Below are 26,850 nucleotides of genomic sequence, written 5' to 3'. Positions count from 1 at the left end.
GAGTTTTAATTAAGTTGCATGTAGGCTTACTGAACAAATGCAACAGTAGGAAGATGTTTTTATATATTTTGTGTACCATTAGTTCTCTTATAGTAGATTGGATAACTTAGGACCATCACCTCAAAACAAAACAGAACAAAATAACCAAGGACAAACACTGAATTACTTCTGTGTTTGCAAAATTCAGTTTTCTTAGAAAATACTATTATGCACAGGTTTAGGTTTTTAAAGGTTTTAAACTTGACAAAACCTCAAGTTTTTATTAAAGTCATGATTTAGCACTATGTTATTGCAAAAGGAAGTAGAATTGGCTCTTTATTTTAACGGTTTTTGTTCAGAGACCTGCGTTTCAGGACCTACCTGCCCAGTTTCAGCTCTTTTTTCCCCTTGCCTCTGCTTACCTCTTTTGCCACCTAACCCAACATCTTCGTCTATAAACTGTGAAATTTCCTTGGCTTTGCTTGTGTCTTTCTGCCTGTCCATCTGATATGCGCTAACCCTCTAGATGTTGAGAAAAACAGACTTTTTTATTATCCCCAAATGTCACCTCCTTATCACATGCTTTTAACAACCCTCCAACAACCCTAATAAACTCATGTCATATACTTTTCTGAACCGGATCAAAATTTAAAAATGTTTTAATACATATAAAGTTGTTCAACTATGAATGGTAAAAACACTAAAACAACCAGGCCTGTGACTTTTCAGTTATTCCTTGACTGTGGTCTCCTGCTCTTCCCCTCTGCTGCCCAGGCCCGCCTTCTCCCTGATGGTCAACCTCCTCTCCTTCGGCCTTGAGCTGGTCCCGCTGACTTGGCAGGCGTCTGCTCAGCTTGGGCACTGTGCTCAGTCATCTCAGCAGTGTTCTCACGACACTCAGAATCCTGGATGCTGTCCCTGGGCAGCTCTCTCTGAGGTGCCCTTTCGGGGCTGCATGTGGTTTGTCCTCCTCCCCCTGCTCTGAGAAGGGCCTGTTCTCTGCGGCCTTGTTGGGGCTCTCATCACCTCATCACGTCGTACTGTTTGGGTCATCTTTGGGTCCGTCACGACTTTGTGACTCTTCCTTGGTCACAGAAGTGCTTGATGAGGGATTGAGGAGCTGTACAGAGACCCTTGAAAGCTTTTTTTAAAAAGGTAATTAGAAAAGGACAACAACTGGGATGTAGAAAAAGTCTCTTATAGAGAGCCTGACAATCTAATGGTATTTTAAAAAGTAAGGTTTGTCCTGGGTTTTCTGCATTTCTCTAGTTCTGTTTGGGGAGTGAAGGTGTTTGTGTTGCTTGTGCAGTGCTGTGTAATTGCTACATTTTAGCAAACACACACTGTCGCCTTTCACCACAGACAGTGTTCTAATATAACTCAGTATTCATGGACCCACATCTTTATTGTTTTCACCACTTTTCTGGCTTTTTGGTGACTTGAGAAAAATGATACCATTTTACCTTCAGTGCCTTTCACCTGATACTCTAGCAAATAGAAGATAAATTAGCATACAGGATGGAAATAAATCACTATAGCTCCTAATCCCTTACTGTCTACATTTATGGATGAATAATTAATGCATAGTTTGACTTATGCTTTTTTTTGTTTGTTTGTTTGTTTTTTTGCGGTACGCGGGCCTCTCACTGTTGTGGCGTCTCGCGTTGCACCGGACACGCAAACTCAGCGGCCATGGCTCACGGGCCTAGCCGCTCCGTGGCATGTGGGATCTTCCCGGACCGGGGCACGAACCCGTGTCCCCTGCATCGGCAGGCGGACTCTCAACCTCTGCGCCACCAGGGAAGCCCTGCTTTTTCTTTTTTACTTGTGGCAAATTAGTGGCTAAACTGAGAATTAAATCAGATCTTGACTTTTTAAGATTCTCTGATTAATCAAAACTTCCTCTTTACCATTGTAAAGCAATTATACTCCAATAAAGATGTTATAAAAAACAAAAAGAACATGGGCTTCCCTGGTGGCGCAGTGGTTGCGAGTCCGCCTGCCGATGCAGGGGACACGAGTTCATGCCCCAGTCTGGGAAGATCCCACATGCCGCGGAGTGGCTGGGCCCGTGAGCCATGGCCGCTGAGCCTGCGTGTCCGGAGCCTGTGCTCCGCAACGGGAGAGGCCACAACAGTGAGAGGCCCACGTATCGCAAAAAAAAAAAAAAAAAAAAAACTTTTTATATTTGGCGGGATAGTGATTAGTGACATAATTTGATTTTTGTGGCCCATTAAAATGTTTTTTGGTCCACTGTGTTGAAACAAATGACATTTGTGTTACCTCTCAATTTATTCTCTTGTGGAAGGTTAGAAGCAGGAAAGCTTTTATGCTGACTAAATCCCCTTTGTTAAAACTGTACATCAGTGACAGCGAGTGTTTCTTAAAGCTGTGAGTATTTAAAATGAACTGAAAATAGTATTTTCTGCTGGGTTTGTGTGTGTGTATATCGAACCAATTAGAAATTGTTTGTACTGTTAAAAATTACAGTAAAATTTTTTTTTTAATTAAAAAAAGTTATAAAAAGTTTTTATTACTTTTTCTGTTTCCCTAGTACCATGATTAAGAAATGTTTGTTCATAAAGTTAACCAAGTTTTTAAAATCATGAAACTAAGACTATATTTTGACAGTTCATTATGTATGTTTTTGCTCATTAGTGTAGCAGCTGCATTCATTTGGAAGCTGTGTGATATGAAGCTGCCACCAGGCTCTGAGGGTGGTAGAAGGTGCCTTACCTGTCCTGGGGGCTGTTAGGAGTTTCATCTCGTAACATCCCTGTGCACTTCCAAGTAAAAGCCAAAAGTCCAGTCTCATAAGCTAATGTGAATTGTTATTAAGGATTTTTTAAAAAAATAAATTTATTTATTTATGTTTGGCTGCGTTGGGTCTTCGTTGCTTTCCCCAGGCTTTCTCTAGTTGCGGTGAGCGGGGGCTACTCTTTGTTGCGGTGCACGGGCTTCTCATTGTGGTGTATTCTCTTGTTGTGGAGCACGGGCTCTAGGTGCGCGGGCTGCAGTAGCTGTGGCTCGCGGGCTCTAGAACCCAAGCTTAGTAGTTGGGGCACACGGGCTTAGTTGCTCTGTGGCATGTGGGATCTTCCCAGACCAGGGCTCAAACCCATGTCCCCTGCGTTGGCAGGCAGATTCTTAACCACTGCGCCATCAGGGAAGCCCCAAGGATTTTTATTCTTTTATGGCAGCACTATTTGTTCCTTTTTCTTTTACCTTGATTGCCTTCCTTTCTCCATCTATTGCCATTACTTTACTGAAGGTCTTTACAAAAACTTCTCTTGCCCGGAATGTTGCAATATTCTTCCAACTGGTTTTCCATTTCCCAATCCCTCCCTTTCTAATAATTTCTCTACACTGCTTTCTTTCTCGAGTATAAACCTGATTATGTGAATTCTTGTCCAAAATCTTTTTATGGTTCTTTCTGCCTGCAGATCATTGGATACACTGCTTCTCATGATTTGCCTTTCTTATAGCTGAAAATCCCCCCCCTTGGCTTCATCTATCCATAACTGTTCAAGTATGTATTAAATAGCTGTGATGTAACAACTCCTTTAACCAATATATATATTATCCTTTCTGATTCTGAATGAGTGGAAGAGGAATCTCATTCCCAATTCTTATGCTTCAATTCTTCATTTCTGTCACTTTTCTTCCAGGGTTCCACACTTGCCCTTACTGGGTTGGCTGGTGACCATCTTCTTGTCTATTTATAATATTTTTAGAAGTATGATGTCTGACAGTTTCCTTGTATTCTCTCTGTAGTTATTTATACCCAGTAAATTCTTTGCATTTATCATTGCTACCATTCTCTTTCTTACTTTTTTTTCTTGGAATTTGGTCCCTTTGCATATTCTATTAAAACTTTGAGGAACAAGCATTTTATACTGGCATTCAGGCAAACATATGTGTCCTCTTTATACATCTTCTCTTTGTACTTTGTATACTGCATTAATCTGGGCTGAGAAAACTACTCAGTGACTATAATCATGTTTGTACATCATTTTACCATTTGTACAGGACTTTTGTATTTGTTCATCTATTTGAGCTGAACGGTCCTGTTAGATGATCGTGATCAATTTATAGCCTAAAGCTTACAGGAGTCAATGGAGTGGACTAGCATCTCCCAACTGGGGGATGACTCCTCTACAGGATCATGCTGCCTCCCTTCCCATTCTGTTTCATCTTGTTTTGTTTTGTGTTCCTCTGTACTTACTGGTCAAGACTGCAGTTGCTCTGTGTACTGGAATATGCTTTACTGATTTTAATTAGCACTTTGAATTTATTAGTTCATTTGATCTCCCTAGGATTTCTGTTAGTTAGGCAGGCCTGGCCTTATTAATACCACTTTATAAATGAGAATAGTGCAGATTACCAGTTTGCCAAACCAATGATTTAAAGAACAAAAACAAAAGCAAGTCTTCAGACTCGTAGCTTATGCTGTTTTCACTGCCTTGTGTGTAAGACATATTGGAAAGTGAAATATGTTTTTATTTGAGGGGATTTCACTGAAACAATTCTCTGGTTGTGTTCTATATTAAAATGTAAAATATTAAAATTAAATGGTAGCTGTTGATTTAACTTAGCATGAGTTTTGTGTGGCATGGCACTACTATGATAAAGGGAATGGATAGAGTCCAGTGATATGCTGTCAGAAATTTGTTACTGGAGGGAGAAATAATACCAAAGGCAAAAAGATGTGTTTTAGGTGCAGGATCATTCTGTGTCACTCTCTGGCATTCTGCTTGTCCTGCTCTCAGAGTGATTCTCAGGCCATTCTTAGCCCATGGAGGGAGGACTGTCGGAAGGGGACATCTACACTTGTGACAGTCTCCTTGCCAGTGGCTGCAACGTCCCGAGATATCCAGTAGTTTTGCTTCATAATCCGTACCCATTGTTTAATCAATAACCTGATTGATTGTAGGAACAACAGCCTTTCTACAGAGCATCTTGAGGGTGTATGTTATCCAGCAGCAAGAAGCTATAGTGCTGAGCAGGAAGAAAGTAGAGCATCCGGAATCTCTTGTTATTGTAATGATATTTTACTCCAGAACTTCCCTTTAGTTGTGGAGTCTGCATAAACCACAGTTTGACTATGGTTTTCTATGTAACCTTGCACCAGTTCTTCGCTGCGTGATCCCTGAATGTCTGCATCTGAGTCATTGTTGATGGAGCTACGGGTGTGGAGTTGTGTCAAGGAGATGATAATGTACACAGGTGGAGGGCTTTAGGTAGTATGTGCCATGTTATATTTCCTAATTTCTAAATAATACAAGAGGAAAATGTATCACAGGGAAGAGAATGGCATGGTATAGTGAAGAAACAGGAGGTTGGGAGTCAAAAAGTTTGAGTTCCTGCTGCACTGCTGACTTGCTGTCTCATCTAACAAGTTCCTCACTTCTCAAATGTAAAATAAACCTGCTCTGTTGGGGGTGTTGTGAGGATATAATTAGAGGATATAGATAAGGACTCTGTACATGTAAAGTGCTGTTCACATGTTACTTATTTTAATGAATAGTGATTACTGTATGTCCAGTCCTTTAACAAAAGGTATTTCAATTCTGACCTCCTGTCAACACTGCAGGGCAGGCACTGTCATCTCCATTTGATGGATAGGGATCCTGGGGTGTGGAGAGTCTAGGTGACTCACTCAATTGGCCTACTGAGTGATGACTCTGGACGTAAGCTCCCATTTATTCCTAGCTCTGCTGCCATGCTGTTTTATAAGGGGTCAGTGTGGGAGAGGTGTTAACTTTAACAACAACTTGCATATTGCTTCCAGGAAATGGAAATGGCACCCTAGATTAGGAATCGGGAGATCCAGATGAGCACTGCATTTCTGTATTAATTTTGGGAAAGTTACTTAAATGTATTCTATTAAATACCTTTAAAACACTTGGCTATGTTTTTCCTAAGGTATGTGTAAAATATCTTTGTGACTTTGTATCAGAATTTTAAAGATTTCCTTTGAAGTGATCAAAATATGTTTTACAAATCCTATTTTAATATTTTGTTCTTTTTATTTTTAGTCATTCGTACACTGGTCAAGACTACAGTACACAGGGAAATGTTGGGAAGGTTTCTTTAGATCAGATCGATTCGGTAAGCATCTCATCCTTTTAAACTTAAACCTTTGTCAGTGGAGGAAGCACAGATTTTCTTCAACCAAAGATTATTTTGTGGGTGGGGAGATGGGAGGGAATGTTGTTTCATTGCTTGCCAATCATTTTTTAAAGAAATCCCATGTGCTATACATATGATTTTTTTTTTCCATCATAGGAAAACCAAAAAATCAGAAAATTATTTGTAGTCTGATAAAAACAGAATTTAATCAGTTTTCCAAAGGGGGAATTCTTTTTAAGTGATGACAACTAAATAGTGTTTATTGTTTATATTTAAATACCATATACATATAGTAAAGGAGAAATGTAAAATACTAAGTATATCCATTTGCTAGGGCTGTTGTAACAAAATACCACAGTCTGGGTGCCTTAAACAAAAGAAGCTTATTTTCTCACAGTTCTGGAGGCGAGCATTCCATGATGAAGGTATCAGCAAGTTTGGTTTCTCCTGAGACCTCTCTCCTTGGCTTCTAGGTGGCTGCTCATCCCCATGTCTCTTCCTCTGCTTAGAAGGACCCCAGTCACCTTGGACCAGGGCCCCACTCCCATGAGCTCATTTAACCTTGATTACCTCCTTACAGGTCCCAGCTCTAAATACAGCCACATTCTGAGGTCGTGGGTTTAGGACTTGGCATGTAAATTTGAGGAGGATACAAAATGTATTCCATGACACTAAGGGTAGGCTCCCATCTTGTGTTGCCACTAGATTAGTAGGCAGCTCATTTCAGCTTCACTTTGTGGCTCCATAGGAGAATGAAAGTGTGCACACGTTACCATACTTTTACTTTATAGAATTTCTCTTTAAGACATTGTAGAATTTCTGCATTACCCAAAAAAGGGAAACTGAGTCAGCCATAGTTAATCTTTGTTTGGACAATTACCAAATTACTTAAAATAAATTAAAAATACACAGGTGAGGTTTTAATGCTTGGAAACAAGAGTTATGATGGTGAGTAGGGGGAGACCCTGAGCTTTTGGAGTCTGGAATAAATAGGTCATCTTCCTATGAAAAATTATAATCAAGTAGAAATGGTTACTGTGAAAGATGAAGAGGCTGCCTGGTTAGTCAAGGGAGCAAAGTGAGACCTGCCCCTGCTCACGGGCAGAGTTGAACCTGCTGAGGAGCCCGTGAGAGGTGGGAGTTAAGTCTCAGGAGGTTGCTTGAGGAGGTCAGGGAGAATGCAGTTGAGACCATAGATGAAAAAGGTTTCCTTTTAAATAAATAAATAAATAAATAAATGTATGTATGTATGTATGTATGTATGTATGGCTGCATTGGGGTTAGTTGCTGCGGTGAGCAGGGGCTACTCTGTTGTGGTGCGCGGGCTTCTCATTGTGGTGGCTTCTCTTGTTGCGGAGCACAGGCTCTAGGCTTGCAGACTCAATAGTTGTGGCATGCGGGCTCAGCAGATGTGGCTCGCGGGCTCTAGAGCGCAGGCTCATTAGTTGTGGCGCATTGGCTTAGTTGCTCTGTGGCATGTGGGATCTTCCCGGACCAGGGCTTGAACCATATCCCCTGCATTGGCAGGTGGATTCTTAACCACTGCGCCACCAGGGAAGTCCAAAAAAGGTTTTCTTTTAATTGTTAATTTCTTTAATACATTTATTTGAATTCACATTTTGAGAACCATTTCTCTTATTTTTATGTTTTACTTTGTATTGGGGTTATTTTAAAAGTTCATCTGTGATTCACCAATTGTACTTTTGAACATTTATCCCAGGAAAATGAAATCTTAGGTTTACATGAAAACCTGTACACTCATTTGTTTGAAATAGCCCCAAACTAGATACAACCCAAATATCCTTCAACGAGTGAATGGTTAGACAAATGGTGTTATGTCCACACCATGGACTATTGCTCAGCAGTTAAACAAAATGAGCTATTGATACCTGCAACAACTTAGATGAATTTTGTGGGAATGCTGAGTAAAACGCCACTCTCAAAACGTTAAACTATATGATTCTATTTGTCTAACACTCTTGAAATGACAAAATTATGGAGACGGAGAACAATTAGTGGTTGCCAAGGGTTAGGGAATGGCGGGGGGAGGGTACAGAAGATGGGGGTTATAAAATGGAAACATGAGGGATCCTTGTGGTGGGGGATACATGAACCTACACATGTGAAAAAATTACATAAAATTATATACACATGTACACAGATATGAACACGTGAGTGTAACTGAGAAAATCTTAAGACTAGCGTATATCAGTGTCAGTATCTTGGTTGTGATAATATACTACAGATTTGCAGGATATTACCTTTGGGGGATACCAGGTACATGACATCTCTTTGTATTATTTCTTACAACTGCATAGGAATCTACAGTTATCTGAAAAGAAAACGTTTAATTAAAAATTATAAAAAGAAAAGAAATAGGTGAAATAAATTTTAATAATATGTTTTATTCAATGCAGTATATCTAAAATATTATCATTTTGACATGTAATCAATATTAAAATATTAATAAGAAAAGGAATCTGTAATCACAGTGAGACAGTAATAACTTCCTTACGGTTTTTTGATTTTATTCCAATTAAACTGAATTTACGATTTGCAAATTAGATTGATTTTTGCAACAAATATTGTGGGGGACCTGATAAATAACAAAACACTCTTTTTTCTTGTAGCTTTCTACCAAATCCTTCCCACCTTGCATGCGTCAGCTACATAAAGCCCTGCGGGAAAATCACCATCTTCGTCATGGGGGCCGCATGCAGTACGGCCTCTTCCTGAAGGGCATTGGCCTAACCTTGGAACAGGCATTGCAGTTCTGGAAGCAGGAATTTATCAGAGGAAAAATGGATCCAGACAAGGTAATTTTGAAAAATCAGAGCAGAAACTGAAATTCTAATTTGTCTGAAGACTAAAAGGTTTGTTTTTTGAATATGCCCCAAAATGTAGTTGAAAATTCTGTAAGTGTGTCTACAGTTTCATTTAGGTAAAAGAAACTCACGTATTAATCTAGTAGTTGCTCAACAAAAGATTGGGAAAGTGGATTCAGTTTAAAGGGTAAGATCGGAACAGCAATGTAAGATGTAAAATAATGCTTGAATGAAGAGTCGTCTTCTTGGTAGGTAAACTGCCAGTAGTTGTTATAACTGAAATTGCGTCTGAGTTGTATTTCTGTAGGAATGTGTGTGTGTGTGTGTGTATGTAATATGTATAGACATATATACATACATGCACATGTAATGTTATTTTCAGGACCGAGAAATGTTGAGAACAAATACAGTGAAAGCAGTTTAGAATGCATCCTATTGTGTTATGTGGAATCTTTCACAAGGAATTTTAATTTATTTTTATAAATTTATTTATTTATGTATTTATTTTTGGCTGCGTTGGGTCTTCATTGCTGCACATGGACCCTCTCCAGTGGCGGTGAGCAGGGGCTACTCTTCGTTGTGGTGCGCGGGCTTCTCATGGTGGTGGATTCTCCCGTTGTGGAGCATGGGCTCTAGGCGTGCAGCCCTCAGTAGATGTGGCATGCGGGCCCAGCATTTGTGGCTCTCGGGCCCCAGAGTGCAGGCTCAGCAGCTGTGGCGCACAGGCCCAGCCATTCCGCTGCACGTGGGATCCTCCCGGACCAGGGCCTGAACCCACGTCTCCTGCGTTGGCAGGCAGATTCTCAACCACTGTGCCACCAGGGAAGCCCATCACAGGGAATTTTTAGATAGACGTTTATCACTGTAAACCTGAGAACTGCCTTTAAATCTGTTCTTACTTCTTAGATTCCCACTCCAATTCCTTATTTCTCTTAAGTAGGACTAGCTAATAATGTTATGGTTTCTCGTCCCTTCTATGGCTTAGCACTGTGGGATGAAGTACATTTTTTATTGTTTATTTCTTGTTTGTTTCTTCTTAGGAAAGGTAAACTATAGGACAGAATATTTGCAAAGTAAATTTTATAATGACACTTTATTATGTCTTGTATCAGTTTGCTCGGGCTGCCATAACAAAATACCACAGACCGGGTGCCTTAGGCAACGGAAATATATGTCCTCACAGCTCTGGAGGCTGGAAGTACACAATCCAGGTGTGGGAAGATTTCTTTTGGTTTCTCCTGAAGCCTCTTTCCTGGCTTCCAGCAGTTGCCTTCTTGGCTGTGTCCTCACGTGGCCTTTTCTCTGTGTGTCCACCTCTCTGGTTTTCCTTCCTTCTCTTAGAAGGACCCCAATCCTGTCGGATTAGAGTCCCACCATTATAACCTTATTTAACCTTCATTACCTCTTTAAATGCCCTATCTCCAAATACAGTCACATTGGGAGTTAGGGCCTCAACAGATGAAGTTTAGGACACAGTTCAGTCCATAACACGTCTCTAGCTTTATACTTTTTAAAAAAGTTCAGCCTCTTTTATAATATATTATAAAAAGCTCTTGCAGTTTTTACAGATTTGTTTTAAAAACTGTTTTCATTGATAACTGTCCGTAGAAGCTTAAATTTATCATTGAATAGAGTTTTATTTAAACATGATTTTGGATAATGTTTATTAAATAGTAATAAATCAAATAATTCTGGATAATGTTATATTTTATTTTAAAGGTAACATATTCTGATTATAGGAAGTATGAAAAATACAGAAAATTTTCCCATCATTGTCTCATTCATAAATAATTACTGTCAACATTTTAGCCTTTCTCTTTAGTCTAGATAGCTAGATATCATTATTTTTCCCATTAAAAACTTGACATTCTATTGTGATCATTTTCCCAGGTTGTTGAATCATTTTTGAAAATATCATTTGTGTTAGTTGCATGACAACACATCATTTGAAAGTGATATAATTTGCTTAATCATTCCCCTATTATTGAACACTTGGTTGTGTCTATTTGACTTTGTCATAAATGTTATTGCAACCAATATCTTGAGCACATAAATCTGATTATAATTCAGATGTCCTCTGTATATGTTCACCAGGGAACCAGTTTACCTGGTGAAAAACTGTAGACGGTTTTGAAGTTTTGATGTATGCTATCATTGCTATGAAATGACTGGAAAGGCTTTAAATTAGACTGTCATCAAGCTATGTGAGAACTTTGCTGTGTCACTGACATCATTATATGTTATTACTTGAAAATGTTTTTTGACCTTTTTATTAAGAATTTGATGTATTAAGTAGTAGGTGTGTTAGGGTTCTGCAGAGAAACAGAACCAATAGAATGTGTGTGTGTGTGTGTGTGTGTGTGTGTGTGTACATGTGTACAAAAAGAGATGTACTGTATGGAATGGCCCGTGTGATTATGGAGGCTGAGTCACCAAACTCTGTGAGCAGCAGGCTGGAGACCCAGGAAGAAAGAGCCGTGTTTCAGTTTGAGTCTGAAGGCAGGAAAAAATCCATGTCTGTGCTCATGGCCCTCAGGCAGGAGGAAATAACCTCTTAGTCGCAGGAGGGTTGGTCTTTTTGTTCCATTCAGGACGGCAGAGGATTGGATGAGACACCCCCGCCCTCAATGGGGGAGGCATCTGCTCTGCTCAGTCCAACAATTCAGATGTTAACCTTGTCTAGAAACACCCTCACAGACACACTTGAAATAACGTCTGACTGGAGTTCTGGGCACCCTGATGGTCAAAAAATTAACTGTCACAGTAGATAAGTATTTATGAGCTGTGGTTTTGAAGTGAAGAGAGAGAGAAGTTGAGGTAGCATTTTAGCTTGGTTTGTGCTGTAACTAAGCGGGGGAAAAGAGGAGCGTGACATATGGGAAAGCTTGATCTGGGTGCCAGGCCTTTGGCTTGTGCGTCTGTTCACTGACCGCCCTCTTTTGTGTGTATCTGGGATGGCCTCCTATCAATGTCATCAGTATTTCGTTATTTTTAAACCTATGTGTTTGAAAACTTTTTTCAAGTGGGGTTTTTATTTTATAATGTAAAAGTAGTTTTTTTGAAAAATTATTGTAAAAGAAAATCAATAATTTTTACCTTTCCAGATAATACATAACAGTCTGTATTTTCATTAGCTTATTATTGATTACAGCAAATGTATTATTTTGACTAAAAGGTTTTAACATACACTTATGATTTACTGTCTGTTTAGTGTTCTGTTGTTACGGTCTGTTTTTGTAAATAAACATTCATATTTTTCTCAATTATATCTTCTTACGTATTTTTCCAATGAAATGTAATTTAGTATCCTTTTATGAAAATATTCTCTTCAACTTAATAATTGTACCTACTTGTTAAATGGTACACACCATTAAAAATACTCTTTAGAGGTGTAGAAAATTGATTGCTTAAAATACTATTTATAGAGAATGGTTATGGAGGATATTTTAGATATTTTTTGTAGTGCTCTAATTAAAAGACTTGATGTTGAACCCAGGAATGATTTGGCACATTCACTTCTGTTGAATAGCTTATTTCCTGACAGTGCAGGATATTTTTGAGGTGATTTAGTCATTGTCAACTGGACTTCTTCTTTACTGTGGTTTCCCAAATGACCATATGTCTGATTTCTTTCTCTTTACAGTCATGCCCTCATTGTAACTTATTTGAGATACGTTGCTTTGTGCATCTGAGTAAAACTTATGGGTACCTTGCCATTTCTTTCGAGGCAGCATGAAGCAGTCAGTACTTCCAGCACTTTTGAGCTGTAACTCTTCGCCCCAGCTACACTGCCTAGAACTGAACATTTCTTCTGCCTAACTCCTTTCCAGAAATTAAACTTTGTTCCTTGTAAATTGACTGCCTGAGCAGTGACTGTCTCTTTCTCTCATCTTCCTTGCTTGGTTTGTTGCAGGCATTTATTTAGTTGTTTGTTTGTTTGTTTGTTTTAAAAAAAACTTAGAATACTTTTCTCTCTAAGGTTTTACTTAGTGTTGGAGGGGAATTTGTTGTCTGTAATGTAAAATAATCTAAACTGTATGTATTAGTTTTTGTAACTGTCATCCAGAGTGTATTAAAGTAGCATGTTCCTAGATACCCCTTATTAAGGATAAGCAATTTTCGTATTATAATCTACAAATTCTTGTTTTCTCTTATAGTCAGTTTTTGTGTGTGTGTGTGTTTGCGGAGGGGCTGCGATACACAGCTTGTGGGATGTGGGATCTTAGTTCCCCAACCAGGGATTGAATCTGGGCCCTTGGCAGTGAGAGTCCTAACCACTGGACCGCCAGGGAATTCCCTCTTATAGTCAGTTTTGAATAGTAATAATGCGATTGTGGAAGCAGCTGAGGGTTCTGATGCTCACTGTTAGTTATTGTTTATTAGGAATTCGATGTACTAAGTCCCTCTGTGTATGTAAGAAGTAGCCATCTGTCTGTAAAATGCTTATTCAGAGTTGTTAGTTTGGAATGGTTATTTTTCTGTTCTTTTAAAACTATTTTCAGACTAGCATACACATGCCAGTAGATGGTATTAATAACATGTAGAGGTGCTACCTTATATGGCTCCTAGTGACTTGCTACTAGGTTATGCTCTTATAATTTTGGGCACTTCTCACTACCTCATATTTATTTATTGTTTATTTGTTTATCGCCTGCAATTAGAATAAAACTGTAGAGAAGCAGATATCTTGTCTGTCTTGTTCACTGCTTCATGTTCAAGCACCTAGAACATACCTGACTCATAGTAGGAACTCAATAAATGTTTTTGAATGAAGTAATAAGTCCCCATAAAAATAAATACACAGAAAACTAGAAAACTTGGCCCATTTTCCCCAAATGCCTTCACATAAATTAGAGCATAGTACTATACAGTTATTTGTTAATGTGCTGTTATTCCATTTGTAGTGAACTTGAACTTGAATGAAACCAATAATTTTAGTGTAACCTGAAATTTGCAATAGAAGTTATCGATTTATAGGTTAAAAGGGACTTCTCATCATTGGCTTGCCCAGGAGTCCATGGCATAAAAAGGTTAAGAGCCCTTAAAGTTTATCATAGGAGAGGATAGAGCTTCTAGTTTATTGTCTGACACTTAGTTCGTTGTTCATTAATTGCAGTTTTCATTTTTTTCTGCTATATTAGGAGCAAAATGCCTATATTGATCTACCTTCATTGAATTTTGTACATGTCATCTTTATAACTTATCAAATTATAGTATTTATGTTTGCATGTGTGTCTTAAGAGTGGATTCTGAGTGACTTGAATGCAGGAACTGTGATTTTTCCATTTTGGGTCTCGAGGACTTAGCACAAGACCTGGCAGCTCTTAGATGTTTGCTGGGCACATGGTCAATTCTGCCAAATTTTTAAAAAGTGGTTTTCAGTATGAGAAAATAAATCCTCTTTGTTTCTTTTTAGATAGAGGTATATTTCTAACAAGTTATAAAATATTAATAGTCATTTTAGTATTTTAGCCAAATTTGTTCTCCTCCATCTGTTTTTCTAAATCAGAATATAGGTTGGAAAAATACACAACTATATAAGAAGTGGTAACCAGTTATTACTACTCAATATCCAGAAATACAGTATATACTCAGTTACTAATATTTAACTAATACATTAGTCAAGTTGTGATTTTTATTAAAAATACAAAGAAATACGTGTGTGTGTGTGTGTGTGTGTGTGTGTGTGTGTGTGTGTGTGTAGACAAACATACATATTCCATCTAATTTGTGTCCATCACTCACCTGACTTGCACTGAGTGTTGACCGTGGACGGGTGCTGTTCTAGACACACTGTAGTAAAAGACACAGCCGTTATTTATGAGGACTTTACAGTCTCCTGGAAAAAAACAGATAAATACAAACATACAAATTCAGTAAGATAATTGTGGGATAGAGATGGTCATGGGATTCTATAGCAGAACAGAGGAGGGAGCTAGCTGACTGAGAGAAGAGTTGTGGAGTGTGTCAGTCAGGAGGTTATATTTGCCGGGTGAAGTTAGGGAGTTCTCCAGGGAAAGAAGGGAATTCCGTGTGGAGGGGGACCTTGGATGAGCGAGTGTAGCCCATCTTGTAGGTGGTGGGAACTGAACTGTGAAAGTGTACTTGTGGCAGAGATGATTCTGCAGATGTAGGCTTTTTTTTTCTTTAATGTAATTACTAAGAATAGAAGGATTAGTAGCCAGTAGGAAGTGGTCTTGCTAGATATATGACTGCCAACTTGGACCAGCTATGTAGGGTCATTGATAACTCTAATTTTAAAGATACATAATTTAATATCTTTGAATATTCACTAAAATTGTGTAATCAATCTGAGATGCTATGAAAGTTTACTGACAGAAAGAAAATAGTATGGACAAGGTTTCCACTTACAATCCCACTTGGTTCAAATGAATTTGGCTTCTTTAAATATGGATTTTAGATTATATGGGCCAACATTGATTTTTTAAAAGCCTTTTGCTTTAAGATTTTAATCTATTTGGTAATAGGGTAAGTTGAGAGATAGAAGTAACCAGAACACAATTACGAGACATGATGGTGAAAAGGAGAGTGTCAGTGAGGTGATGTGGGGATGGGAAGTTATTAGAGGGGACCATGCTGGAGGAGGTTTGGTGAAGATCAGTCTCGAATCGGGGTTTGAAGGAAGTGATGGTGGATCCCAATCTCCTAATTCATCCCCCCCAACCCACTTTGCCCCCTTGGTGTCCATACGTTTGTTCTCTACATGTGTGTCTATTTCTGCCTTGCAAACCAGTTCATCTATACCATTTTTCTAGATTCCACATATATGTGTTAATATATGATATTTGTTTTTCTCTTTCTGACTTTCTTTACTCTGTATAACAGTCTCTAGGTCCATCCACGTCTCTACGAATGACTCAGTTTCATTCCTTTCTGTGGCTGAGTAATATTCTATTGTATATATGTACCACATTCTCTTTATCCATTTGTCTGTCGATGGGCATTTAGGTGGCTTCCATGACCTGGCTCTTGTAAATAGTGCTGCAATGAATATTAGGGTGCATGTGTCTTTTTGAATTATGGTTTTCTCTGGGTATATGCCCAGTAATGGGATTGCTGGGTAGTATGTTAGTTCTATTTTTAGTTTTTTAAGGAACCTCCATACTGTTCTCCCTAGTGGCTGTATCAATTTACATTCCCACCAGCAGTGCAAGAGGGTTCCCTTTTCTCCACAGTCTCTCCATCAATTGTTGTTTGTAGATTTTCTGATGATGCCTATTCTAACTGGTGTGAGGTGATACCTCGTTGTAGTTTTGATTTGCATTTCTCTAATAATTAGTGATATTGAGCATCTTTTCATGTGCCTCTTGGCCATCTGTATATCTTTGGAGAAATGTTTATTTAGGTCTTCTGCCCATTTTTAGATTAGGTTGTTTGTTTTTTTAATATTGAGCTGCATGAGCTGTTTATATATTTTGGAGGTTAATCCTTTGTCCGTTGATTTCTTGGCAAATATTTTCTCCCATTCTGAGGGTTGTCTTTTCATCTTGTTTTTAGTTTCCTTTGCTGTGCAAGAACTTTGAAGTTTCATTAGGTCCCATTTGTTTATTTTTGTTTTTATTTCCATTACTCTAAGAGGTGGGTCAAAAAAGATCTTGCTGTGATTTATGTCAAAGAGTGCTCTTCCCGTGTTTTCTTCTAAGAGTTTTATGGTGCCTGGCCTTACATTTAGGTCTTTAATCCATTTTGAGTTTATTTTTGTGTGTGGTGTTAGGGAGTGTTCTAATTTCATTCTTTTACATGTAGCTGTCCAGTTTTCCCAGCACCACTTACTGAAAAGGCTGTCTTTTCTCTTGTATATCCTTGCCTCCTTTGTCCTAGATTAGTTGACGATAGGTGTGTGGGTTTATCTCTGGGCTTTCTATCCTGTTCCACTGATCTATAACCAATTCTTTATTTTTGTCAGCTGGTTCGGGGGTTGTTGTGAGTTTTGGTTGTTGTTATTTTTCAATCTCTGCTTTCAGACTTCTTTGTGGACCTGACCTGTCAGTATATTTGAATACCATTTTTATTTGGGTGCATATTGTAGTAGAGGGTAAGAGATTCTAGTATTAGAACATCAACCATTTCCAGAGAACATTCTGTTGTTATGAGTGACCTTGTAGCAAACTAACTGCGTTAGGGTATACTTTACTCCCAAAATATTAGCTTCATAATGTAGGATTTTAATCTTAGATTTAATTGTATTGAGTGTGAATATTTATGATATATTAAAAATTTAATAATAAAGCTTTTTCAGTGGGGGTTGGGGACATTTGAAAATTGCACTTAGGCATCAGATAGGATTCTTTGAATTTGTGAGTGATTCTACAAGAGGTATTCAAAGCTTTGAATGTCTTATTCTTTAAATAATTTCTGAGGTTACTGAAATAAATGCACCTGTGCTTTATGCAAATAAAGTATATTTAATGAATCATAGTACAGTTTTATGCAAGTTTTTCTTAGTTGTAATTATAATTTACATGCCAGTCTACCTGAGAAAAAGCCTCACCCTGTTTGCAAGAGATAAAATTAATCAAACCTCTGTGGAAAGCATGAAGAAACATAGCACTAAAATATTCTTTCAGTTGGAACTTGGATATTAAAGCCCTTCAGCCACTAGCTTTGTTAAGAGTTGAATTAAGCTGTATAATTCTGCTCATAAATTCAAAGCAATGTGTCCTTTTAATCAGATTGCTCATAGAGCTGTTGTCTGAATTGCTTTGACCTGACTCTTTTGGACGTTAAGCACACCATAGATCATGTATGTGTGATGTAGCTGAGTTCCTGTCCCTGGTGAGGGTGTACCCGAGGTCTACTATGTGTTGTTATAATTGGGTCAGGCAACGTTTAGCATTGTGAAAACGCTTATTTTTTGTCCCAGAATCCAGCTCACATCGTGACTTAGAGCAGACCTATGTCATTAAAAATGGACTACCAAAGGATTAAGTATTTAGCTGGCAGTGTGTGCGTATATGAAGCATATTTATCACTGGGTTTTTCTTTTTAAGACCAGTGGTTCTCCCAGGACCCTGACCAGCAATATCAGTTTAGCACCATCTGGGGATTTGTCAGAAATGCTGACTCTCAGAATCAGACTCTGGAGGGAGGTCCAGAGCTGGTGGTTTCCCAAATCTCCAGGTGAAATTGACGCACACTGAAGGTTGAGAATCATCTTTTAGATGCTGCCCTCATAGAAGCCTAAGTGGCCATTAGCTTATCAAAATAGAGGCGTTGTAAATCTTCAGCTGTTTGTTCTCCTGTCTGTTTCTGTTGCGATTTGAGTGTAATGTTATCCTTTATCAATAGCCTACACTGAATGTCAGGCTATATTTGAAGCCCCACTGCGTGTCAGGTACTAGTAAGTACTAAATGAATACGTGCAGAAGAGTTCCTCGGCTGGTGCTCTGCTGCTGAATTTCCAGTACACTCGATGGTGACCCCGTGGGCCCTTCAGGGAGCTAGGCTGGGCCTGGGGTACTCAGTGTTAGTTGCCTTCAACTGTGAGTAGCTTCTTCCATTTATTCTAGAGTGCTTTACAAATATCATTTTATATGTGCTTATATGAAAAAGGTCGGAAAGAACTAATATAGAGTACAGAATTGGAGTCAGACTGAGTTCACGGTTAGTTCCACTGTATACACACTTCGGCAAATTACTTGGTATGTGTCCTCATCTATAGAATGTGGACAGTAATTATGTATACATCTGTGGATATATAGATATATCCCTGTATACATTTGATTGATGTAGTGAGGATTCGGTAAAGACTTAGCACAGATTCTCACATGTAGTTAGCACTAGCTCTTCTTATTCTAGGACTTCCAAGGAAGGAGAAGTTAGCTTGATGCAGAGTAATCAGTAAAGTTTCCACTGGTAGAATAGAATCTGTGCTGCCTTATTAAGGCTACATGTAACCTAGACTGGAGAGGAAGGTTGGGGGAAAGAAGGGTACTGGGGACCAAATTCCAGCAGAGATGTTGGGCTAGACAAAAACTTCATTTGGGTTTTTCTGTAACATCTTATGGAAAAACCCAAACAAACTTTTTGGCCAACCCAATAGTTTGTTTCGGGAAACGTTCAAGGGATTTAGACTAATGGAGTGTATTTCAGGCCGTTCTTGGGAACTCTTAGGTTCCAGAGCAAAGAGGGCAGAAGTTTACAGGGGAGACTGAGGTGTTTGATTTCTGTCCCCACGTTAACAAGTGTATTTGTACCTTTGTTTACTTTTATATGTTTGGAGTCTGTATAACATTTTACTTAAAAGGAGGATTTTCCTACTTAAAAATGTTTACAAAATACTATCGTAGTTTATTTGTGTTGTAGAATTTAGGAAAGTAGGAGATGAGAGAGAAAAAGGAGAAAGAGGGAGATTAGTGCAAGAATAGAGTTGCTTTAAATGAACCTTGTTTTTAGTCAAGAGAAAGCCACTAGAGAGTGTTAAACAGGAGAGAATTGTTTTTTCAGAAGATAATCTGAAAGTGGTGTGCAATCTTGAGACAGGGAGAGACCAGGTTAGGTCTTCTTATGGTACGATTGGAACAAAGTAGAGACGGTGGGTTCAGGAAGTGTTCAGGGAACAGTTCGCCAGACAGCCAGAGGGCCGTCGGCCTACAGGTAACAGGAAGGTGGTGGGGAGCTCTGTGAGCACGGGTCGTGGGCGGGGCTGACAGGTCTGGGATCAGAGTCTAGAGAAATGGGTCACGAGTTTGGTTTTATGTTTAAATTTGAATTGATGTCCAAGAAGAAATTCTTCTTGGTTGATTGGTTGGCTTATCTGTTCCTTTCTTCCTCTGTGATTCTTTATGGAACCCTTAGAGTGTGAAAGCTCTGTCCCGTGAGAGAAAATGTGGAGGAGATGTGGATTTGAGAGTCATTCAGACACAATTGGGAGAAAAGCCTTTTGCAGGTAAACGAACTGGCAGATGGAGAGTGTAGAGGAATATAGAGGGCAGAGGCTCAACTTTGAGGAATACCTGCCATTTGGGTAGAAATGGAGGAGCCTGATGTGAGAACTGAATTACCAGAAATACTGGAGAGAAGGAGAGAATAGTCTGGAGTCCTGGCACTAAGGAAGAGGTGGCTTTCAGAAGTAAGATGTTCTTGCTACTCTTAGTATAGATGGTGTTTTTAGGAAGTTACGTCTAAGAAAAGTACAGAACAGCAGACAGATTTCCTAGTCTTAATGACAGATGAGGAAATAGAGGCAACAGAAATAGAGTGTCTAGAAGCCTAAGAAGTCAGGAAGACAAGAAATGGAACTGTTAGCTGTACCAGATGCCTGTGCGGAGTGAGGTTAACTTCACGTGGGGTGGGCATGAGCAGTGGGCTCCTGGAGATGCAGGAGGAGCTGGGGATGAGCGAGGAGTGAGACCTGAGGCAATGGGAAGGTCATTTGTGAACGTATATTTATAGTGTGATTATTATATAGTGTGAATCCCCTCCTTTGAGGCTCCCTGAGAACAGGGACTGTCTGTCCTTTCCCCCTACCCCGTGCACTCAGCATTTGGCTCGGTGCCTGGAAGGTTGTAGACAGTCAATAAAATGTGTTGAATGAAGGAACGAGATGTGTAAGGAGTTAAGTGAGGATATTTTTCCGAGACCTGCAGGTTTTATGAGAGATTTTAAGTTGATAAAGAAGTGTTGGAAGGAAGAAAGTGGAGCTGGGGAGGCTCGTGCCTACTGCCCATCTTTCCAGTTAAGGAAGTGGGAGATCACTTACCAGAAGGATCTGGTGCTGTCAGGGCTTGAGGAAAATTGAAGAAAGTGTAGAATAACACCTTCTGGACCTGTACAAGCAAAGGAGTTCACCTACGATAAATACAGAGATTGAAAAGCTGCAGAATGGGTCCAGTTTGACCGCTTACTTGAGTGCCTCACATTTGCCAGGAACCATAATTAATACTTTACACACATCCTCTTAAAACAATCCTAGGAGATGGGTGTTATCTATTATTTAGGTCTCGCTTACTGATGAGAAAACCGTGCTAGACCATAAATTTATATTGGCTAAGTCAGCACTGTTACATTGCTTTCTCTAGCAATCCTTGTGGCTGGCGAGCGGAAGCAGACAGGGCAGAAGGCAACATTTACGCAGGTTTAGGAACTGGTAACACAGGCATGCTGTCACTAAGTCCTTTCCATGTTCCTTATTTCGTTTAATCTTACAACAACACTGTGAGATAAATACCCTCCGTTTATGGAGAGTTTAATGATTTTTTATTCAGGCGGCAGAGGTGGTACTTGAGAAGACCTGAGTTAGAACCCAGGTCTGTTTTATTCCAGACCATGTGCTTTTCCCAGCACTCTCAGGAGGAACAGGCGTGTTGTGTAGAAGGTGGGCATGTCTGACCAGCCGTGTAAACCCAAGAGGACACAGCTTAGAACAGAGGTTTACAGTTCTGTGTCTAATCACCAGAGCTGCAATCACATACATCATCATTAAAAAGGGGACAACAGTAACACCTACTAAAATGTCGCAAAGAAATAAGAATATGCATGAACTACTGTGTAATATATAAAATACTAAGACATTATTAGTAATAATTTTTAAAAATTGATAAATGGGTTAGTCTATAATCATTCATATGTTTTCTCCATGTATTTGTAAGTTAACTTGTGGACACAAACTTTAGTTTAATTGGTTATGGTTTTGGCTTTTCTTTCAAAGAAAATTTTGTTTTGCTTGAATATTCACATTAGCTATATCCTAGGAAAGTAATAAAAAGTAGTTTCTAGCAAAAGTAGCCTAATCTTTGTCACTATTGATCTTGAATAGCAATTTAAAGGTACCCTTAGCAGTTACCAACTCTCTAGAATGTATTTTTTAAAGTTTTATTCGATGAAATTTCTGTTATATTCTCTCTTCTCAGTATTTTAAAGTATAATAAAGATGTATGCATGTTAAGGGTTTAACTCTTATCTCCATGCTTTCCATTACATTTGGAATACAAATTCTAGATAACACAGTATAAGAATTAATATTTAAACATTGACTTGAACAGGTTGGACTTGCTTTCATGAATTGTCAAGAGGCTAGCTAGTCAAATGTTCAATTAAATTATGTATTGTGTTAAATCTATCATTAGAATAAAATGGGTGTTATTATCCTTTCCTCCCAACACTATTCTGGTGAAAAGTAGCTTTAGTAATAAACTGCTTTTGCTGTTCTACTCCAAATGCTTTCAATTCTTAAATTATGAAAGTGAGATAAAAGGTAGAAGACTTCAACTTTAATCATTCATTTATAACTGTTGTCTTCTCAGTGATACCATATGGATTATGTTGTATTAAAATGACATTTTACCCAACATTTTAAGAGGTAGGCTAAATTTTTGTTGTTAATATGTGCAGTGCTCTTAGGAAAAAATGACAATGAGAAGGTACTAATTTAAGGTTTCACAGAGTCTGTTCTGGTAGTAAATTGACTGCAGATAAATTGGATATGTGTAAACTCCAAAATGGGTCAGACTTCAGATGCTAGGGGATTTTTTTCTCCAAAAGTTTTATTAAAGTTAGGAATCTCGAGGGCTCGAAATGTGGAGAAGAATGTACACTTGGCTTTCTTCAACAACCCACTATGTCTTTTTTTTTTTTTTTTAAACATCTTTATTGGGGTATAATTACTTTACAATGGTGTGTTAGTTTCTGCTTTATAACAAAGTGAATCAGCTATACATATACATATGTTCCCATATGTCTTCCCTCTTGCGTCTCCCTCCCTCCACTCTCCCCATCCCACCCCTCCAGGCTGTCACAAAGCACCGAGCTAATATCCCTGTGCCTTGCGGCTGCTTCCCCCCAGCTATCTACCTTACTACGTTTGTTAGTGTGTATATGTCCATGACTCTCTCTCGCCCTGTCAAAACTCACCCTTCCCCCTCCCCATATCCTCAAGTCCGTTCTCCAGTAGGTCTGCGTCTTTATTCCTGTCTTACCCCTAGGTTCTTCATGACATTTTTTTCCCTTAAATTCCATATATATGTGTTAGCATACGGTATTTGTCTTTTTCTTTCTGACTTACTTCACTCTGTATGACAGACTCTAGGTCTATCCATCTCATTACAAATAGCTCAATTTCATTTCTTTTTAAGGCTGAGTAATATTCCATTGTGTATATGTGCCACATCTTCTTTATCCATTCATCCGATGATGGGCGCTTAGGTTGTTTCCATCTCCGGGCTATTGTAAATAGAGCTGCAATGAACATTTTGGTACATGACTCTTTTTGAATTTTGGTTTTCTCAGGGTATATGCCCAGTAGTGGGATTGCTGGCTCATATGGTAATTCCATTTGTAGTTTTTTAAGGAACCTCCATACTGTTCTCCATAGTGGCTGAACCAATTCACATTCCCACCAGCAGTGCAAGAGTGTCCCCTTTTCTCCACACCCTCTCCAGCATTTATTGTTTCTAGATTTTTTGATGATGGCCATTCTGACTGGTGTGAGATGATATCTCATTGTAGTTTTGATTTGCATTTCTCTAATGATTAATGATGTTGAGCATTCTTTCATGTGTTTGTTGGCATTCTGTATATCTTCTTTGGAGAAATGTCTATTTAGGTCTTCTGCCCATTTTTGGATGGGGTTGTTTGTTTTTTTGTTATTGAGCTGCATGAGCTGCTTGTAAATTTTGGAGATTAATCCTTTGCCAGTTGCTTCATTTGCACATGTTTTCTCCCATTCTGAGGGTTGTCTTTTGGTCTTGATTATGGTTTCCTTTGCTGTGCAAAAGCTTTGAAGTTTCATTAGGACCCATTTGTTTATTTTTGTTTTTATTTCCATTACTCTAGGAGGTGGGTCAGAAAGGATCTTGCTGTGATTTATGTCATAGAATGTTCTTCCTATGTTTTCCTCTAAGAGTTTGATAGTTTCTGGCCTTACATTTAGGTCTTTAATCCATTTTGAGCTTATTTTTGTGTATGGTGTTAGGGAGTGATCTAATCTCATACTTTTACATGTACCTGTCCAGTTTTCCCAGCACCATTTATTGAAGAGGCTGTCCATTCTCCACTGTACATTCCTGCCTCCTTTATCAAAGATAAGGTGTCCATATGTGCCTGGGTTTATCTCTGGGCTTTCTATCCTGTTCCACTTATCTATCTTTCTGTTTTTGTGCCAGTACCATACTGTCTTGATTACTGTTGCTTTGTAATATAGTCTGAAGTCAGGGAGCCTGATTCCTCCAGCTCCTTTTTTCGTTCTCAAGATTGCTTTGGCTATTCGGGGTCTTTTGTGTTTCCATACAAATTGCGAAATTTTTTGTTCTAGTTCTGTGAAAAATGCCAGTGGTAGTTTGATAGGGATTGCATTGAATCTGTAGATTGCTTTGGGTAGTAGAGTCATCTTCACAATGTTGATTCTTCCCATCCAAGAACATGGTATATCTCTCCATCTATTTGTATCATCTTTAATTTCTTTCATCAGTGTCTTATAATTTTCTGCATACAGGTCTTTCGTCTCCTTAGGTAGGTTTATTCCTAGATATTTTATTCTTTTTGTTGCAGTGGTAAATGGGAGTGCTTTCTTGATTTCACTTTCAGATTTTTCATCATTAGTATATAGGAATGCCAGAGATTTCTGTGCATTCATTTTGTATCCTGCTACTTTACCAAATTCATTGATTAGCTCTACTAGTTTTCTGGTAGCATCTTTAGGATTCTCTATGTATAGTATCATGTCATCTGCAAACAGTGACAGCTTTACTTCTTCTTTTCCGATTTGGATTCCTTTTATTTCCTTTTCTTCTCTGATTGCTGTGGCTAAAACTTCCAAAACTATGTTGAATAAGAGTGGTGAGAGTGGGCAACCTTGTCTTGTTCCTGATCTTAGTGGAAGTGCTTTCAGTTTTTCACCATTGAGGATGATGTTTGCTGTGGGCTTCTCACATATGGCCCTTATTATGTTGAGGAAAGTTCCCTCTATGCCTACTTTCTGGAGGGTTTTTATCATAAATGGGTGTTGAATTTTGTCGAAAGCTTTCTCTGCATCTATTGAGATGATCATATGGTTTTTCTCCTTCAATTTGTTAATATGGTTTATCACATTGATAGATTTGCGTATATTGAAGAATCCTTGCATTCCTGGGATAAACCCCACTTGATCATGGTATATGATCCTTTTAATGTGCTGTTGGATTCTGTTTGCTAGTATTTTGTTGAGGATTTTTGCATCTATGTTCATCAGTGATATTGGCCTGTAGTTTTCTTTCTTTGTGACATCCTTGTCTGGTTTTGGTATCAAGGTGATGGTGGCCTTGTAGAAGGAATTTGGGAGTGTTCCTCCCTCTGCTATATTTTGGAAGAGTTCGAGAAGGATAGGTGTTAGCTCTTCTCTAAACGTTTGATAGAATTCACCTTTGAAGCCATCTGGTCCTGGGCTTTTGTTTGTTGGAAGATTTTTAATCACAGTTTCAATTTCAGTGCTTGTGATTGGTCTGTTCATATTTTCTATTTCTTCCTGATTCAGTCTTGGCAGGTTGTGCATTTCTAAGAATTTGTCCATTTCTTCCAGATTGTCCATTTTATTGGCATAGAGTTGCTTGTAGTAATCTCTCATGATTTTTTTATTTCTGCAGTGTCAGTTGTTACTTCTCCTTTTTCATTTCTAATTCTATTGATTTGAGTCTTCTCCCTTTTTATCTTGATGAGTCTGGCTAGCGGTTTATCTATTTTGTTTATCTTCTCAAAGAACCAGCTTTTAGTTTTATTGATCTTTACTATCGTTTCCTTCATTTCTTTTTCATTTATTTCTGATCTGATTTTTATGATTTCTTTCGTTCTGCTAGCTTTGGGGTTTTTTTGTTCTTCTTTCTCTAATTGCTTGAGGTGCAAGGTTAGGTTGTTTATTCGAGATGTTTCCTGCTTCTTAAGGTGGGCTTGTATTGCTATAAACTTCCCCCTTAGAACTGCTTTTGCTGCATCCCATAGGTTTTGGGTCATTGTGTCTCCATTGTCATTTGTTTCTAGGTATTTTTTTATTTCCTCTTTGATTTCTTCAGTGATCACTTCATTATTAAGTAGTGTATTGTTTAGCCTCCATGTGTTTGTATATTTTACAGATCTTTTCCTGTAATTGATATCTAGTCTCATGGCGTTGTGGTCAGAAAAGATACTTGATAAAATTTCAGTTTTCTTAAATTTACCAAGGCTTGATTTGTGACCCAAGATATGATCTATCCTGGGGAATGTTCCATGAGCACTTGAGAAAAATGTGTTTTCTGTTGTTTTTGGATGGAGTGTCCTATAAATATCAATTAAGTCCATCTTGTTTAATGTATCATTTAAAGCTTGTGTTTCCTTATTTATTTTCATTTTGGATGATCTGTCCATGGGTGAAAGTGGGGTGTTCAAGTCCCCTACTATGAATGTGTTACTGTCGATCTCCCCTTTTATGGCTGTTAGTATTTGCCTTATGTATTGAGGTGCTCCTATGTTGGGTGCAAAAATATTTACAATTGTTATTTCTTCTTCTTGGATCGATCCCTTGATCATTATGTAGTGTCCTTCTTTATCCCTTTTAATAGTCCTTATTTTAAAGTCTATTTTGTCTGATATGAGAATTGCTACTCCAGCTTTCTTTTGGTTTCCATTTGCATGGAATATCTTTTTCCATCGCCTTACTTTCAGTCTGTATGTGTCTCTAGGTCTGAAGTGGGTCTCTTGTAGACAGCATACATAAGGGTCTTGTTTTTGTATCCATTCAGCCAATCTGTGTCTTTTGGTGGGAGCATTTAGTCCATTTACATTTAAGGTAATTATCGATATGTATGTTCCTATTCCCATTTTCTAAATTGTTTTGGGTTCATTATTATAGGTCGTTTCCTTCTCTTGCGTTTCTTGTCTAGAGAAGTTCCTTTAGCATTTGTTGTAAAGCTGGTTTGGTGGTGCTGAACTCTCTCAGCTTTTGCTTGTC

The 26,850-nt window shown here is 38.5% G+C and overlaps 1 protein-coding gene across 1 annotated transcript in view; it reads left to right on the top strand.

Annotated features, from left to right (window-relative positions):
* Positions 1-26,850, top strand: part of PRIM2 (DNA primase subunit 2) — a 308,700-nt gene that overhangs the window by 198,365 nt on the left and 83,485 nt on the right. The window contains exons 8-9 of the mRNA XM_065885111.1: positions 6,018-6,090; positions 8,742-8,927. Coding sequence (XP_065741183.1) covers positions 6,018-6,090; positions 8,742-8,927 — 259 coding nt within the window. The remainder of the gene's footprint in view (positions 1-6,017; positions 6,091-8,741; positions 8,928-26,850) is intronic.

The sequence above is a fragment of the Phocoena phocoena genome, chromosome 10 (assembly GCF_963924675.1).
Source record: "Phocoena phocoena chromosome 10, mPhoPho1.1, whole genome shotgun sequence".
Lineage (NCBI taxonomy): Eukaryota > Metazoa > Chordata > Mammalia > Artiodactyla > Phocoenidae > Phocoena > Phocoena phocoena.
This window is presented reverse-complemented; position numbering and strand designations above follow the sequence as displayed.